This window comes from Verticillium alfalfae, genomic scaffold, assembly GCF_000150825.1.
Source record: "Verticillium alfalfae VaMs.102 supercont1.15 genomic scaffold, whole genome shotgun sequence".
Taxonomy (NCBI): domain Eukaryota; kingdom Fungi; phylum Ascomycota; class Sordariomycetes; order Glomerellales; family Plectosphaerellaceae; genus Verticillium; species Verticillium alfalfae.
Genome location: NW_003315024.1, coordinates 804,209 through 820,291, shown reverse-complemented (window position 1 = coordinate 820,291; position 16,083 = coordinate 804,209). Strand labels below are relative to the sequence as shown.

At 56.4% G+C, this 16,083-nt stretch overlaps 5 protein-coding genes across 5 annotated transcripts in view; 3 read left to right on the top strand and 2 right to left on the bottom strand.

Annotated features, from left to right (window-relative positions):
- Nucleotides 1-332: 332 nt before the first annotated feature.
- Nucleotides 333-1,038, top strand: VDBG_09585 (conserved hypothetical protein; the record flags this gene model as incomplete). Its single annotated transcript, XM_003000344.1, has 2 exons — nt 333-376; nt 438-1,038. 2 exons carry the CDS (start codon nt 333-335, stop codon nt 1,036-1,038), a joined length of 645 nt encoding a protein of 214 aa, XP_003000390.1.
- A 742-nt stretch (nt 1,039-1,780) lies between these two features.
- Nucleotides 1,781-4,464, bottom strand: VDBG_09584 (CHIP6; the record flags this gene model as incomplete). Its single annotated transcript, XM_003000343.1, has 3 exons — nt 1,781-3,578; nt 3,660-4,337; nt 4,445-4,464. The coding sequence occupies 3 exons, from the start codon at nt 4,462-4,464 to the stop codon at nt 1,781-1,783; spliced, it is 2,496 nt and encodes an 831-aa protein (XP_003000389.1).
- An 860-nt stretch (nt 4,465-5,324) lies between these two features.
- VDBG_09583 (multidrug resistance protein) lies at nt 5,325-9,552 on the top strand (the record flags this gene model as incomplete). The annotated part of the gene is made up of 7 exons (XM_003000342.1): nt 5,325-5,471; nt 5,526-5,713; nt 5,775-6,431; nt 6,503-7,865; nt 7,925-8,454; nt 8,521-8,824; nt 8,881-9,552. The coding sequence occupies 7 exons, from the start codon at nt 5,325-5,327 to the stop codon at nt 9,550-9,552; spliced, it is 3,861 nt and encodes a 1,286-aa protein (XP_003000388.1).
- An 823-nt stretch (nt 9,553-10,375) lies between these two features.
- Nucleotides 10,376-11,191, bottom strand: VDBG_09582 (conserved hypothetical protein; the record flags this gene model as incomplete). The annotated part of the gene is made up of 1 exon (XM_003000341.1): nt 10,376-11,191. One exon carries the CDS (start codon nt 11,189-11,191, stop codon nt 10,376-10,378), a length of 816 nt encoding a protein of 271 aa, XP_003000387.1.
- A 4,230-nt stretch (nt 11,192-15,421) lies between these two features.
- VDBG_09581 (fungal specific transcription factor domain-containing protein) overlaps nt 15,422-16,083 on the top strand; it is a gene marked incomplete at both ends in the record, with an annotated part of 3,804 nt that continues 3,142 nt past the window's right edge. Inside the window, one exon of the mRNA XM_003000340.1 lies at nt 15,422-16,035. Coding sequence (XP_003000386.1) covers nt 15,422-16,035 — 614 coding nt within the window. The remainder of the gene's footprint in view (nt 16,036-16,083) is intronic.

Below are 16,083 nucleotides of genomic sequence, written 5' to 3'. Positions count from 1 at the left end.
ATTCCATCTTCCCCGGCACACCATATCAGCTTTTTCTTCTATTTCGCCGCCATAACACTGTTTTGTAATTTTGTATCCTCTTGTGGAAACCGCTGGCTTCCATGGATTGATGTAAGTCAGCGCTATATCTACGTGCGATTGGTGTTATAGAGATCAAACTATTGACGAGACCGTAGACTGCGGCGGTGTTCTGGACATTCGCAGGCGTCTTTGCCATAACTATAACTGTTCTTGTTGTTGCAAAGAACGGACGCCACTCTGCGGACTATGTCTTTGGTCATTTTGAAACAGAGTCGGGTTGGCCGGATGCATGGTCTTTCTGCATTGGCCTGATGCACGCTGGCTATGCCACATCGTCAACTGGCATGATCCTTTCGTACGTTACGACCTTCAATCCGCAGATGGTGGATAGCCAAGCAGGACTAACTCAACAATAGGATGTGCGAAGAAGTGCGTCAGCCGAGCACGCAGGTACCCAAGGCAATGGTTGCAACTGCCTGCATCAATACCGTAGCTGGTCTTCTGTTCTTGATCCCCCTTGTTTTTGTCCTACCGGATATTCAAACATTGTTGGCAACTTCTTCCTTGGCACAGCCTACTCCGACCATCATCAAAAGCGCCGTAGGCTCGTCCGCTGCTTCTTTTGCGCTTCTGCTGCCTCTCGTGATCCTCGGTATCATCTGTGGAGTCGGCTGCACCACTGCCTCCTCTCGCTGTACGTGGGCCATTTGTCGGGACGGAACACTTCCCGGTTCCAAGTGGTGGAGTCAAATCCACACGGGCCTCCAGGTACCGCTGAATGCCATGATGTTCCTCATGGTGGTGGAGCTTCTGCTTGGATTGCTTTACTTTGGATCGAATGCAGCGTTCAGTGCTTTCTCCGGGGTCGGCGTCATCTGCCTAACGTGCGCGTACGCCACGCCAGTGACCATCAGTCTCATGAACGGCCGCAAGCACCTCGAGAAAGCATCGTTCAGCCTTGGCGAATGGGGTTACGCATGCAATGTTGTGACCATAGGTGAGTTCCCTCAGAAGTGAAGGGAGACAATTACTGATGCGCCTTAGGATGGACCATACTAGCTGTGCCGTTATTTTGTATGCCGTCGCCGCTGCCTGTGACTGCGCTTTCTGTCAACTACGCACCCGTCGTTTTTACCTTTGCTACTTTGTTGTCAGTTGGCTGGTATGTCGCGTGGGGCCGTCGACACTACACAGGGCCGCCTAAAAGTGAGTAAATTTGGCGTGTTGTTGAAATGGTTCGGCACCATTCAAGGTAGTTAATGTAGTCTAAATGCATCATATTACCAGTGAAGAGTGCTGAATCTTGAAATAAAATCAGTCAAAGTGAGCACAACACGCGATGTGAACGTTGGTATCTTGACCAAGATGACTAACCGATCGGAAGCATTTGGCGTACTATAGATCAGGGCCCTAATTTAAGTAGGTAATCAAGCATCGTAAAATGGACCTTCGCAGGAAACCTTCACACGGGAAGTAATCAGATTGAAAATATCGATGCATGAGGCATACAGTCTACAATGAAACCTCAAGTGGCTGAGGCACGATCCATCCACTACCCCTCGAATTGGGCCGGTCGGGAAGCCTGTCGCGCCCGGTACAGGTTACGACAGGTCCGTCCCACTTGAAAGTTGTTGTAAAGATTCCCACTTTTTTATCACTTGATAGATATCCTCTGTTGTTGCGTGTTGCATATCAGATGCTGCCTGTCTGAGTCGTATCAACGTGATTTCTCTTCGCAACCTCGTAGAACAACCTTTGGTTAACTCTCTCTCGACTCCCTTGAGAGAATACCCTGGTATGGCAAACAACGCTGGGATCGGTTAACTATCTGGAGGACTTGAGGCTCAGGCCATCTGCAGTCCTCCCGATAGGAAAGAAGGGCCTTGATTCTAGACGAAGGAATGAACTTACAAGCTCCAAGGAGGCAGAAGCAGCCTCGGGCGCCGAGGTAGGTGCCGATCATGAGTCCTTTCATTCCGCCCTCTTTGACGCCCAGATATGGACTTAGGAATACACTGGTGAAGGCTTCCCATAATGACAATGAAGACTCCTTGGCAGCAGCGCGTAGACCGCTTTTCCATCCATCGATCTCATCGCGCCGCCGAGCGTCCATCTTGTGCATGAAGCTGTACCAAGCCAAATTATGGAAGCCATTGGCAATGTTATATGATAGCGAAACGGGGACCCTGAGACAGGCCTTGCTCAGATCGCCAGCCAATCGTCCCGTGGCTCGCATGATAAATCTAGAATTGCCGCGCCGGCCTTGGTACTTGGTTTGTACAGCCACCTGACGCAGGTTGATTGAGGACGATGTGGGCTGTTGGGCCAATGACCCCGGCACTAGTTTCGCAGCTGTCTCAAGGACAAGGGCATCGAGCCGTTCCAAGGCCCTCGGATCTGGTCGATGGTTCTCGGCATGCCTATGCTCACTTCTGGATAGATTTTGGAGGTTGTCTTCGAGCGGCGCGGCTTCGTCTTCGGCCACCATGGTAGACAAATTCGGCTCGACTGGCCGCGGCTTGCCTTTAGACGCTGTTGATACCGGACGTTTCTTGAGTTCATTAGAATAATCTCCCAGCGCTAACATTATGGCTGTGATGAAGGACGACGCAGCTGCCGCCGCGCCCACAAGAGGATGCTTGGCTCCGTCGTCAAGGTTCCAAGTCTTATGCCTGATTATCTTGACGTCATGATAGTCGACCAGACCCTTTTCGATCAAACATGCCAGCGCAAAGCCGCTTATGCGGGTACCTTTGACCTTGTGCTCCCAAATAGCAATCCTATCGGGAGACAATGCGCACCAGAGTGCATCCCTATCAATGCGAGCTTGAATGTCGTCAGCTGCGCCACTGGCGCCGTCCTCTGATGCGATAATTCGAGCCATTTTCAGCGCGGCTGTGCCGGCCTCGGGTCGCAGGGAGAATTTGATGCTGTCGGCCAGGTTGTCGGCTGTCAGGTCTTTGAAAGGTATGGGCATGGGGCCCGCGCCGGCGCGAGCGATCATTTGGCCCCAGAAAGGCTGATCGCCGAAGAACGGCACAATGACTGTTGGTTTTCCGGTAGCTATGCCCGCTGCCGTGGTCCCAGCACCTCCGTGGTGGACAACGGCAGCGACTTGTGGGAAAAGCCAGTCGTGGGGGCAGTTTCCCAGCATGAACACATTCTCCGGGATGTTATCCTGGCACCTGAACGTACCCCAGCCCTCGGAGACGATCGCACGAACGCCGGCGATTTTGATAGCTTCGAACACCGTTTTGGTTAGGCTCAGTGGATCGTCGACGACTATAGAGCCAAAACCAATGTAGATGGGCGCAGGCCCGCTTTTGAGAAAGGTCCGAAGCTCTGGCGGGGGCGTATATGAGGTGGACGAGGGCAAGAAGGAGAACCCCGTGATGTTGATATAGGAGCGCCAATCTTTCGGCTTGGGCACCAGGGCCTTGGACCAAAGATAAGTATATGGAACGTGAAGTCTAAAGAGGAGCTGAGACCCCCAAAAGGCGCTCAGAGGGTCGAGGTGGAGGGTTTGCACCCGGAGTCTGTTTATCAGGTCACCAAGCCTGTGGAAGCGTCAGCCGACTATCTGAGGGCAACAATGACATCGAATAACACCAATCAAGCTAAGGAGAGAGGCCACTTACCCTTCCCAGGTCAGTAGCTCTACCATGAGGAAAGACATGTAGTTAGCTACGCCCTGGTCCGCATCCCTATACGCCATGGCCGACAGGGGGTGTGGGAAGGCCTCGGTAAGCGACCATGGCATGGTGAACACCATGTGGAGTGGAATGCTCAGCTTTTCGGCACAATGTATATGGGCCATTGATGGTGGGTTAGCGATAATAAGGTCAGCCAAGAAGAGCTCTTCGGGATCTTTAATAGATGTTGCAGTCAAGGGGTCTCCAGTGCCATCGCCAGCCTCAATGCAGCTTCGCCAGCAGCCATTAATTATTTCCCACATCTCTTTGCGCCTCCTTTTGACGTCGCCGGCTTTGATGCTCGTACGGTTAGGTATTAAGCCCATATTTTTGACCATGTATGCCATGAGAGCCTCAGGATCCCCACCGATACTGAAGAACTCGACGCCGTGGGATTCTATAAAGTCCTTGAAGTGAGGGTGCGTACAGATCCGCACACGGTGGCCATAGCGCGGGCCCGCGAGCATTTGGGCGATAGGTATAAAAGGCTGGATATCGCCGCGAGACCCCACGATGTGGATGGCGATGCTGAGACGCGGGTGTCGTCGATCGGGGGCTTGTTGAGCACCGGAACCATTCGTAGTACGGCTGTCGCGGTGGTTCTCTAATTCCTTGTCTTCATGCCTATTGCCATGGTCAGATGTTCGGGTTGATTCGCAGGAGTCGTCCCTCTGCAGAAATTTGCACCATCGCGCAAGCTCCTCTGGATGCTCGTGAAACTTCAATTTTACATTTCTGCTATCGATGCCATCGTCCGTGAGGTTGTCGAGTAGGGATCGAACTTGGTGGGTAACAAGAGGCGCCATAACAACTATCAAAGATGTCGTGCTGATGAGAGGGCGATCGGATGAAGCAGCCACGCTGTAGGGTTGGTCTATAATCAATGGATATAGTCGCAAACTGGGTTTGAAATACACAAACGGTCCTGTAGAGTTCCAACGTCAAGTGCCAGGAAACCATCTCCACGGGTCGGCACTTCCGGCTCGTCATGTGACCACGAAAATGGTGGCATAAATGGGTAGGTGCACCGAGGGAGAGGTCGTGGCGATTAGCTGCAAGAGACATGATTTAGGTTCAATCAACATGACTCCGCTGTATTTACCTTGGTATGGCATCTGGACTTGGCATCGGGATTTCGGGGGTTGGCAAGTATTCCCGTAGCCCCGGCCGGGCCCCGAATTTCTAGGTCGGCCTTCTCGTGATGGGTCCAAAAGGGAAAGACGGGCTAGCCGCAATGCGCCCTATACTATATCCGCTGCTCACTGACTCAATCGTCCGTGAAAAATGGAGTACGGCGCCCGCGAACCCCGATACCCGACAGGCAACACCTGTGAGAGTTCTGACCCACGGCATACCAAAGTCGGGCCCGGGCACCGTCATTGGGGTGGAGAACTTCAATACTCTGTGTTACGAAGGCAGGGCAACCCAAATTGTATTCATGTCTTAAGGTCAAAACTCATAATCCCCCCAGCTTCATCTTCATCGCCTTCCTATTCATTGCCTTCATCTGCCTCCTCCAACCTCGAAAAAGGTGCCAAGTTGCAATCTGCGCCCCAGCCCACTGCGCCAACCGTCCCTTCTACCGGTACAGTCTTTCGAGAGACCGTCGCGATGGCCGTCGCAAACGAAAAGGCAACACAAGGGGACAGCCCAATGAGTCCAGGTCTGGCCCCCACGCCCGCCTATATCCCCGTCGCAGAGAAGCGTGATGGTAAGGTGGACGAAGAGAAGAACATGGGCCCTGTGGAAGGTTATATTGTGAGGAAACGTGTGTCGCGCTACCTAGCCGAATGATGAGCTAATACATGACAGAGAATCTTCAAATATGGCACCAAATCCGAACACTCGATGCAGGCTGTGGCCATCTTGTGTGCCGTCGGCTCAGGCGTGGCCATGGCAATGGTCAACCTGGTTTTCGGCCAGTTCATCACCGTCATCACCAAGTTCGTGACCGGCCAGAATACGCCAGCGGAGTTCCGTAAAGATGCATCTCGGCTTGCGTAAGTATCTCAACGGTGTGTGAGCAAGGACTCTAGCTGACCGGCGAATGCCATTTTGTAGCCTCTACTTCTTTATCATCGGCATCGTGCGCTTCAAACTCAGTTACGGCTACGCCACCTTCTTAACACTCGCCGCTTATCGCACAACTCGCAATATCCGCACTGCGTATCTCCGAGCCGGTTTAAGTCAGGACGTAGCCTACTTTGATGCGGCCGAGGGCGGATCCATTGCCGTCCAGGCCACCTCCAACGGCAAGCTTATCCAGGCTGGCATCTCCGAGAAGCTCGGCATGGTCTTCCAGGGACTTGCAGCGTTTGTCGCCGCCTTCGCTCTGGCCTTTGCCACACAGTGGAAGCTCACCCTTATTACTTGCTGTATTGCCCCTGCTACGCTGCTCGTCATCGGAGTAGCCTCCACTATCGAGGCCGGTATCGAGACCGAAATCCTCAAAGTTCATGCGCAGGGAGGCAGTTTCGTCGAGAGCGTGCTCTCCAGCGCCCGCACTATCCAGGCTTTCGCCCTCCGCACCAGACTAGTTGAGAACTTTGACTCTTACTTGAAAGAAGCTCGCCGACTCGGTAACAAGAAGAACCTACTTTTTGGGATCATGTTCTCGGCTGAATACTTTATCATGTTTGCTGGAATGGGTCTGTGTTTCTGGCAAGCCATCAGCATGCTCGTCAAGGGGGAGGTAGACGAGCCAGGAGACGTTTTTATGTGCGTGCCCCCGGATGTCCTCTATTTCCTACTTCTAAGCCTGTCTGTGTCTCCTTACTGACAGCCTATAGCGTCCTCATGTCCGTCATTGTGGCCGCCTCTAGTCTGACTTCAATCGCTCCCTACCTGATCGACTTCAGCCGTGCTGCAGCTGCAGCTGCTGAGCTGTTCCGCCTCATCGACCGCCCCTCGAAGATTGACCCGAACGATCCTTCGGGTGCGAAGCCTGACGTCGTTGAGGGTACTCTTGAATGCGAGAACATCGTCTTTAGCTACCCTATGCGCCCTGGCGTTACTGTTCTGAATAACTTCACCCTGCGCATTCCTGCCGGTAAGGTAACGGCTCTTGTTGGAGCTAGTGGCTCTGGTAAGAGTACCATCATCGGCCTCATCGAGCGATGGTATAACCCCAACTCGGGTTGCTTGAAGCTCGACGGTCGTCCTATCGACAGCCTAAATGTTAGTTGGCTGAGGAAACAAGTCCGTCTCGTCCAGCAGGAACCTGTCCTCTTCTCCGGTACTGTCTTCGATAACATTGCCAATGGTCTAGCTGGTACGGGCTGGGAGGACGAGTCCAAGGAGCAGAAGTTAGCCCGTGTGCAAGAGGCAGCCAAGGTCGCCTTTGCCCACGATTTTATCAGTGAGCTCCCCGAAGGTTACGACACGGTCATCGGAGAACGCGGTGGGCTTCTATCTGGCGGCCAAAAGCAACGCGTGGCCATCGCCCGCAGCATCGTCTCACAGCCTAAGATTCTCCTTCTCGACGAGGCCACCAGCGCTCTCGACCCGCACGCCGAAGAAGTCGTCCAGAAGGCCCTTGACAACGTGTCCAAAGGTCGCACCACCATCACTATTGCCCATAAGCTTGCTACTATTCGGAACGCCGATAATATTGTCGTTATGGAGCACGGTCGCATCATCGAACAAGGCACCCACCAGTCCCTCCTCGAAGCAGAGGGTGGGTATTCCCGCCTCGTCAAAGCCCAGGACCTTTCAGTCGCAGCCAAGCTGGATTCCGAAGATGATGACGACGACGCCACGGCCGACGGTGCGGCTGACCGCAAATCTGTCGAGCTCACCCGATCGCTTACGCGGTACTCGACGACAGCACAACAAGGCATAGCGTCTCGCCTCTCCCGTGATGATTTTGAGAACTGGAAGAGCACTGGGCTCGTGACTACCATTCTCAAGATTATCAGATCTACTCCTGAGCTTATCTGGACCTATCTGGCCCTTTTCACGGGCTGCTGCTTGGCAGCTGGTGCTTATCCAGGCCAGGCCGTGCTGATGTCAAAATTCATCGATGTCTTCAAGCTCACAGGTAATGAAATGCGAAAGGAGGGCAATTTCCTCGCGCTCATGTTGTTCGTCATGGCTTGCGGCTGTCTTGTCGTGTACTTCATTATTGGGTATTCATCCAACGTGGTCGCCCAGGTAAGGCACCTTTCATGATAGCCACCCTCTTGAATTGCCCAGCTGACCGTGACTCCCAGACTCTTAACCATAAATATCGGAAGCAAATCGTCAACGACATGCTGCGCCAGGATCTCCAGTTTTTCGACCGGCCAGAAAACACTACAGGTGCCCTGAGCAGCCGAACCGACTCCTACCCCCAGGCTGTATTCGAGCTCATGGGCTTCACCGTTGCCTTGATTCTCATCTCCATCGTCGGCGTTGTATCATGCTCTGTCCTCGCGCTGGCCTACGGATGGAGGCTCGGCGTCGTGGTAGTATTTGCCGGTCTGCCCCCTATGCTGATCTCGGGGTATGCTCGCATCAGGATGGAGTCAGCTATGGACGCCAAAATCAACAAACGCTTTTCGCAGAGTGCATCGATAGCCTCGGAAGCCATCAATTCGATCCGCACGGTGTCGTCGTTGGCTATTGAGCGGAAAGTCCTCGAGAGATACGACGCAGAGCTGGCACACGCCATCGCAGACTCGCGTAAACCCATCACACTTATCATGCTTCCTTTTGCCTTTACCCAGAGTGTCGAATACTGGTTTCAGGCACTGGGTTTCTGGTGCGTAACTCATCTTGTACAAGATCCTAGCCTGAAGTGTGGTTGCTGATCTCATCCCCATGATAGGTACGGATGTCGTCTTGTATCCTTTGGGCAGCTAACCATGGTTGAATTCTTCACTACATTCCTTGCTGTGTACTTTTCTGGTCAGCAGGCCTCTATATTGTTTGGCTTCTCCGGCAGCATGACCAAGGCAACGGGCGCCGCAAACTACCTCTTCTGGCTCCAGCAGCTTGAACCTACAATCCGCGAGACCCCAGAGAACCGAGACATGGCTCCCCAAGGTTTCAAGAGCCTCGATATTGAGGACGTGAAGTTCTCATATCCCATGAGGCCCGACGCACGTATCCTCCGTGGCATCGATCTCACTGTGAGCCCCTCTCACCCCACAACACAAACCTCTCTTTGCTGACTTGAGTACCTTAGATCAAACAAGGACAATTCGTCGCATTCGTCGGCGCTTCCGGCTGCGGCAAGAGCACCATGATCGCCATGCTAGAACGCTACTACGACCCGGTAACGGGTCGACTCCTTGTCGACGGCCAGCCCCTGTCTTCGCTGAACCCCTGGGCGTACCGAAACGACGTCGCCCTCGTGCAGCAGGAGCCCAAGCTCTACCCCGGCACGATCCGTGAGAACATCTCCATGGGCGTGCCGAGCGGAGGCACGTCGAAAGTACCCGAGGCAGACATCATCGCCGCGTGTCACTCCGCCAACGCATGGGACTTTATCAGCTCGCTACCAGACGGTCTAGACACAAACTGTGGCAGCAACGGCCTCCAGCTTTCAGGCGGCCAGCGGCAACGCATCGCCATCGCGAGAGCGTTGATCCGAAAGCCTCGACTGCTCCTCCTCGACGAGGCCACCAGCGCGCTGGACACGCAGTCGGAGCGAATCGTGCAGGACGCGCTGAACGAGGCTGCCAAGACGGGCGATCGGATTACCGTTGCCGTCGCCCATCGACTGTCGACGGTGCGCCATGCTGATATGATATGCATCTTCCACGGTGGTAGAATTGTTGATACCGGGACGCATGAGGAGCTTCTTGCCACGAGCGAGATGTACCGAAAGATGTGCGAGGCACAGAATCTGGGATAATGCCTGGTTGATTTCCTTTGTCAGAAGCTGATCGCCAGGTAGCGGAATTTTGCTTGAATCTCTCACCCCTAGAATGTTTTTCTTGGCAGAAGTTCGCCCTGCAATGGGCGGCGTTCCTCTCGAAACACCAACCATATAGACACGACACCGCCACCGATGGGTCTCTTACCATATATTTCATAAACTTAATTCCGGCACCACAGTGGTACCAGCTTGTGAACAGGCCTACGATGAGGGAAGGCGCGGGCGCCCTTTAGTGCTTATGCTGAAAGAGGTATTCATCACTTTAGACCTAGAGCTTAGCACTGGTAGTCTTCGGCTGTATGTCGATTAGGCGAGTCATTTGAAACCACGGCGCATCTTGGTCATGCTTTCTATTATGTTGGGCACAAGGACGCTACTATTGTCTCCGTCGTTACGGATACAACCCCGCAGGTCAACTACAATCTCTGTGCACCTCTCTATGACACCTCTCTATGCCATCCTCGGCTTCAGAATGCTCCTGTATCGCCCTTCCATGTGCATCCTCCGCAATTACGACTGCAATGCCAGAAACATAGGAAAATACTAGTGATAATCATCGCAAAACAATGCAGCAACGCAATGATGCAGTAATGCAAGTATGCAGGGGGGCAGGACAAGGCAGGGTATAGAACGCCAGGCGACGGATTTCGCCGCGTGCAATGAAAACAAACCCATCGTCAACGTCATGCCAGTCATCAGTCTTCCTCTTTCGTCAGTCTTCTTGTCGTCGTTTCCATAGTTGTCGATCCGCACCAGTGATCGTCTCTTGGTCCGGCCGCAGCTCGATGAGAGATGTGCATCACCAGCTCTTCATCCGTGCCCACGCCCACCCCTTCTTCTCGCCTTCCCTCTCTTCTTCCTCGAGTTCCATGCGATAGCGCCTCACGCTGCCCGTCTCGTCGTCGAATGCAACCGGTGTCTTCTCCCGCGGCACGAAACACTCGGGCACGAGGTGACGCCTCACCCAGCCCTTGATCCCCTGATGCGCAGCGTCGATGGCGGCATACTCAAGCCTCCTTGTCTGGTCGCTCGTCCAGTAGTGTGTCGGCTGCGGTGGCGGCGAGGGGATCGACCTGACGATTTCGCGCTCTTCCTGGTCCTGCTGTTTTGGCGGCGACGGCGGGGTGAGGTCGGTGGGGTGCGCCGGGAAGTGAAAGAAGCCTGAAGCGTGATTCGGCTGAGAGCGGGCGTTGTGCATGGCCTGGACCTGGGCCATCTGCGGCCGCGCAGGGTAGGGCGATGACTGGGGCGAGCGGCGGATGACGGGACGGCCGGGGCGGGAGCAGGGTCGGGCGCGGGGCGTGTGGGGACCCGATCCGGAGGAGGATGCAACGGATGTGCGGCGGGGCTGGCTGGAAAAGGATGTGCGCGGGGGAATTGATTCGTAGCCCGAATCTTGTCGCTTCATCTCGGTAGAGGAGGGGTGAGGACGTTGGTTCTCTTTTTGTGGGGTCGTCGGGTGGACGGTTGTTGACTTGTTGGTGGCCCTGGGTGGTGATGCTGGCGGAAACAGCTCGACATCGTGGAAAGAATGGTAGGTCGTGTCGGAGGCGGCGACGGAGGATCGCGAACCGGCAGCTCCCATGTGGGAGAGGCGAGAGATGCGGGGATCCATGGTCTTGGGGGTCGTCTACGACACAATCGTGGAAATCCCTTGACTCGCAGAGGGCGTGATGATGCCAATGCGTGCAGATATGGCGATAGGTGGGGTCTCTGATGCAGCGGCGGCCCTCATCAGTCCGTGAACGGCGTTGTTGACAGCGAGAAGGACGCAGGTGAAGGTCTCGCTGTGGACGTCGCAGAGCCGTCGAGAGACGTCGAGGTTCACTTGGAGCTGACGAGTGCGTGCCGGTGCAGACGGTCAAATACGTGATGCGGTCCGAAATGACCCAAAACAAACGAAAGAGGCGGAAATGAAGGCCTCGCCAGTCAAGGTGAGGAGAAGTTGCGGTCAACGGCGGTCGTTCCAGCGACGAGACGTGCCAGGGGCCCAGGCGAGAGTGGGATGTGATGCCCTGGATGGGTCTCGTGGGTTTTTTTTTCCCCTTGTCTCAACTGGAAAGCCGTGCAGCAAGTCGTCGATGGAGACGATCAATAACAAGAGCCAGACGGGTGGTCTAGCCAGGGGAGCGTGGGCACGTCTTGGGATGACGATTGGACGGCGACGAGCGGTGAGGGCGCGCAACAGGCTCGGCTCCAGGGTGGGTTATGCAGGCGGCTGCAGGTGCTGGGATCGGGGGATGCAGCCGAGAATCAAGACGAACGCGTGTTGTTGTTTATGGCGGCGGCGGTGCAGGTTCTGGCTGTTCTTACGTTGCGTGGGTTGGGGTTTTAGGATTTCCTGGTGCTGGTGTCGCAGTGCCGTCAGAGATGCAGGACGAGGATATTCCGGACGGCTTTGTGCGTGGCGTCTGCAAGGGCGCGATAAACGCTGGGTAAAGGCCGTCTCGAACGCTGGAGCAGGAGAGCACTCTGAAGTGGTAGTGGGTGCTGCTCTGAGTAGTGTCGTTCAACGGTAAGACGGCCTGTGCCGAGGTGCCCAGGGACGGGTCTCAGTGAGTGCTGTGCTGCTCAGTGACAGCCGCTGATGGTGCGTAGATCAGACGAGGGCGAGACAGAGAGCTGAAGAGTGTTGTGTCATCCAATGTCGGAGGATGCAGCAGAATGGCGGTGATTTTCTTAAGTATGATCGTAGTGATTTGAGTTTTTTCTCATGCTTCGAGTGAGTCGAGTCACAACGCACAGCAGAACAAAAGCGGGACAGGACTGATTCGTGCCGTGGGTGAGCGAGTGAGGGGATCGTGGATCGCAAGGCACGCGCCCTAGGCTAGGCGTCGGTGGTGGCAGGGGGCTCGGGTTTTGGTGGACACTGGTGATACTGTTCGATTCGTGGAGAGGAGGCCAGAGGAACGCGGACTGCCGCTTGTGTGCCGCCAGCGGGGTGCTACGGAGGGGCGTCGGGGGGAGGGGGGGCAGTGGCAGGGCGTTGACGGGGCGCTGGCGGGGGTGTAGTTTTGTTTGTTGGGCGGGTTGAAGAGGCGGTCTGGGCCTGTCTGGTGGATCTGCCGTGGTTCTGGTGGAGGTGAGCGTGTGTTATGGCGAGGTAACGTTCTGGCAAGGTCAAGTCATGGCGCGTTCAAGTCAAGGTTTGTCGCGAGTATGAAGGCGAAGCGAGGACGAGGGCGAAGAGTCGAGTATGAATACCGAGTCGTCAGGCCGGGTCGGCGTGACAGCCTCACATGTGAACGCTGATCTCGCCCGAACCCTATCGAGGCAGAGGCGTTCGAGACGACCAGTCTCGTCACACAGAGATGCCGTGGCTTGCGACGGCAATTGATGTGATTGATGTGATTCGGTGGCGGTCGTGTGGGTGTGGTGTGTCTCTGGTTGTGGGCAGGTGACCCGCCCTGGATTGCAGTGCTGTGCAGGCAAGGCAGGGTGTCTGTGCCTGTGCCCGTCTTGTCTGCTCTCTTCCTCTTCTGGCCAGGCCGCAACGGTGTGTTGGCAGTGTTCGCCGTCCGATGTCGGGTGGGCAGCAGCGCGTGCTGTGCGGGCGAGGGCGTCCTGGCTAGGTCGAGCGGGACAAGACAAGCAAGGTTGGCTCGCGGCTTGGCTCCCGTCCCGTTCGAGCTGGTGCGGCTGCACGATGATGGAGCTGTGCAGGACTATTGAGACGATGGGACTCGTGGATGCCAGACGATGTGGCTTGGTGGTGTTGGTTGCTCGGTGCCTGCTGAGATGCCTGTTGAGGTGCCTGGTCCTCACAGGCCAGGCGAAGAGGCAGAGGGGCAGAGGCAGAGGGAGCGGCTGGAATAGGAGAGGAACGGCGGGCTGCATGATGCCGAGGGATGGCGAAGCAGAGAAGCGTGTGCCGCTGGCCATGTGCTATTTTGGACGAATGGTTTTGGTGTTGTTGGGCATGAGCTTCAGGCTGCCAAGGCTAGAGGCGCCTGAGAGGCGAGGCGCCTGAGCTGGCCTCGATACCTGCCACGGGTACCGCCAGTGAGAGCGAAATGCCTTCCTAGGTACCTACGTAGGTACGATAGGCACCCCCAGGGAGAGGCCAGGAAGCGACGACGCTGAAACGATCCACCGGGCGTCACGCTGGCCGCCGGCAGGTACACCTGCCTTGACCTGCCTTGCAAATACACCAAAGGCAGGTACTCTCGTCGAGCCAAAGGCAGGTACGCTCGCCTCGGCGATGCCACCATTTGTGTGCATTTCCTCTTTCTGTATCGACGCTTCAACCTCCAGACATCCAATCTGTCATCACCGGCAGGACGAACATTCACATGCATCTCTGCCGGTCGATCCATCTTGCTCCGTCACCTGCCAGCGCGCGTCGCTCCCCCCACGCGGCACCCCATGCGGCAGCGATCAGCGGTCCCGATCTGGTCACGCCGACCGACGCAGAACGCAGTGGCCCCGTCGCACCACGCGGGCAGATCGTGTCTCTGGTTTCCGCCGGCCGGCTCAGAAGGATGGCCGCCCTGTTCTCGCGGCCAGACTCATTGGAAACGTGAAGAAGGGTATGTCTCATAAACGCTGTGCGATAACCCATGCACAGGACGATCTGCGTTACCGAGCAACATCCTCTACTAGCCTCGTCAGTCTGTCTCCCCGCCTGCTGAACGAGGCAAGACAGCATTCCCAGCATGCACACTACGCACACCCCAAAAGAAAGAACAGCTAGCCCCGCCCCGAGACACGCTCCGACTGCCTCTTCAGCCCGGCGTTGAACCGCGCCCAGGGCTCGCTCGGCTTGAAGCTGTGGCGCCACGGCCAGAACGGCACGGTGAGGAGCCCCTCGAAGTCTTCGCGCTGCACAAACGTCGTGCCGCCGGGGGTCTCGGTGCTCGGCGTGAAGAGGGAAGTGGTGCGTGCCCCAGAGGAGGGGCGGGATCGAGCCGACCCACGTGAAGACGTCGGGCGCGTTGGCCTGGCGGCGCGTCAGCGAAAGGAAAGGCGGGCGGGATGCTGGGTGGTGATGGGCCTACTTCAACGTGAGGACGAAAGGTGAAGCCCTGCATGTTGACGCGGAGGTTGTCTCCCTTTTTCAGTCGACGGGGCCTCTGTCCCGTGGTTGCTGGCTGTATGTCGAAGACGTCTGCCATGGTCCGTAGCGTGCAAAGTCGAGGAACTGGCACCGTCAGATGAGTTTGGCCGTCGTTTGAGGGACGTAATTGTGGACAGGAGACACGCACTATGGACCGGACTGTTTCTGGGGAGGCCTGGATCTCAATCGAGGCGGTTTGTGTAATGGCGGCACCCATGGCGAGATGATGGTACATGGATTGATGAGATGTGCAGGATAGTTGAAGTAGGACAGGGCTTCCTGTTGTGACGATGCAGAGGGTGTACCACGCAAAAGTGCACTAGAATGCCATCAAGTCCTTTATACCATCCTCATTCTCACACCAATGTCATACCCATATACCTTCACGCCGCTCCGTCTCGGACTGTCGCCGGCGCTCGCGTGCTCATCGGCACAGCGGCGTCGCCCGAAACGGCGCGAGAAAAGCGCGAGAAAAGCGCGAGCCCCGCTTTTCCGTGCCGAATCCGCGCCGGCGCCGAGGGCTGTCTGCTCGGCGTCAGTCTGCTGGTCGGTGATGGGCTTGATCTCTATAAGATGCATGGTGCCGCATGGTATTTACATGTGGCCGTCTCATCAAGCAGTCTCACCAGCATCAAGCACTTCTGATCACTCATCACCATCATCACCATCATCACCATCACAACATCATCACCATCATCACCATCATCAACATCATCACCATCGTCACCACCACCATCTTCAGTCAAGCGAATACACTTGACATCTCACCAACATCGCACCAATACCCCAATGTCCAAGACGGTCGCCTTCCTCGGCGCCTCCTCCGGCGTCGGCCTCGCCACCCTCCGCGCAACCCTCGCCGCAGGCCACCGCGCCATCGCCCTCTGCCGCACCCCCGCCAACCTCACAGCCCACCTGCCCCTCGATGCGCACCCGAATCTACGCATCGTCGCCGGCAACGCCCACGACGCCGCCGCCGTGGCGCAGGTCCTCCAAAAGGACGCCACGCACCTCGTCGACACGGTCATCTTCACCATCGGCGCCCGCATGAAGGGCCTCTCCTTCGAGGACCCCCACGTCTGCGAGAACGGCATCAAGGCGCTGCTCGGCGCCCTGACGCGCCTGCGCGCCGACGGCCTCGGCGGCAGGCCGCGCCTCGTCGTCTGCAGCACGACCGGCATCTCGCGCCACGCGCGCGACGTGCCGCTGCTCATGGTGCCGCTGTATCGCCTGGCCCTCGCCGTGCCCCATGTCGACAAGAGGGCCATGGAGGTCCTGCTCGAGGGCGGCGGCGAGGATTTCACCGTCGTGCGGTGCAGCCTGTTTGTGGGCGCCGCGTCCGATGCCACGATTCGCGTCGGCGTCGAGGATCCCGTCGCCGGCACCGAGTCGACGGCCATTGGGTTCCCATCTCACGCGAGGATGCCGGGGCGTGGTTGCGGAGAACCTCG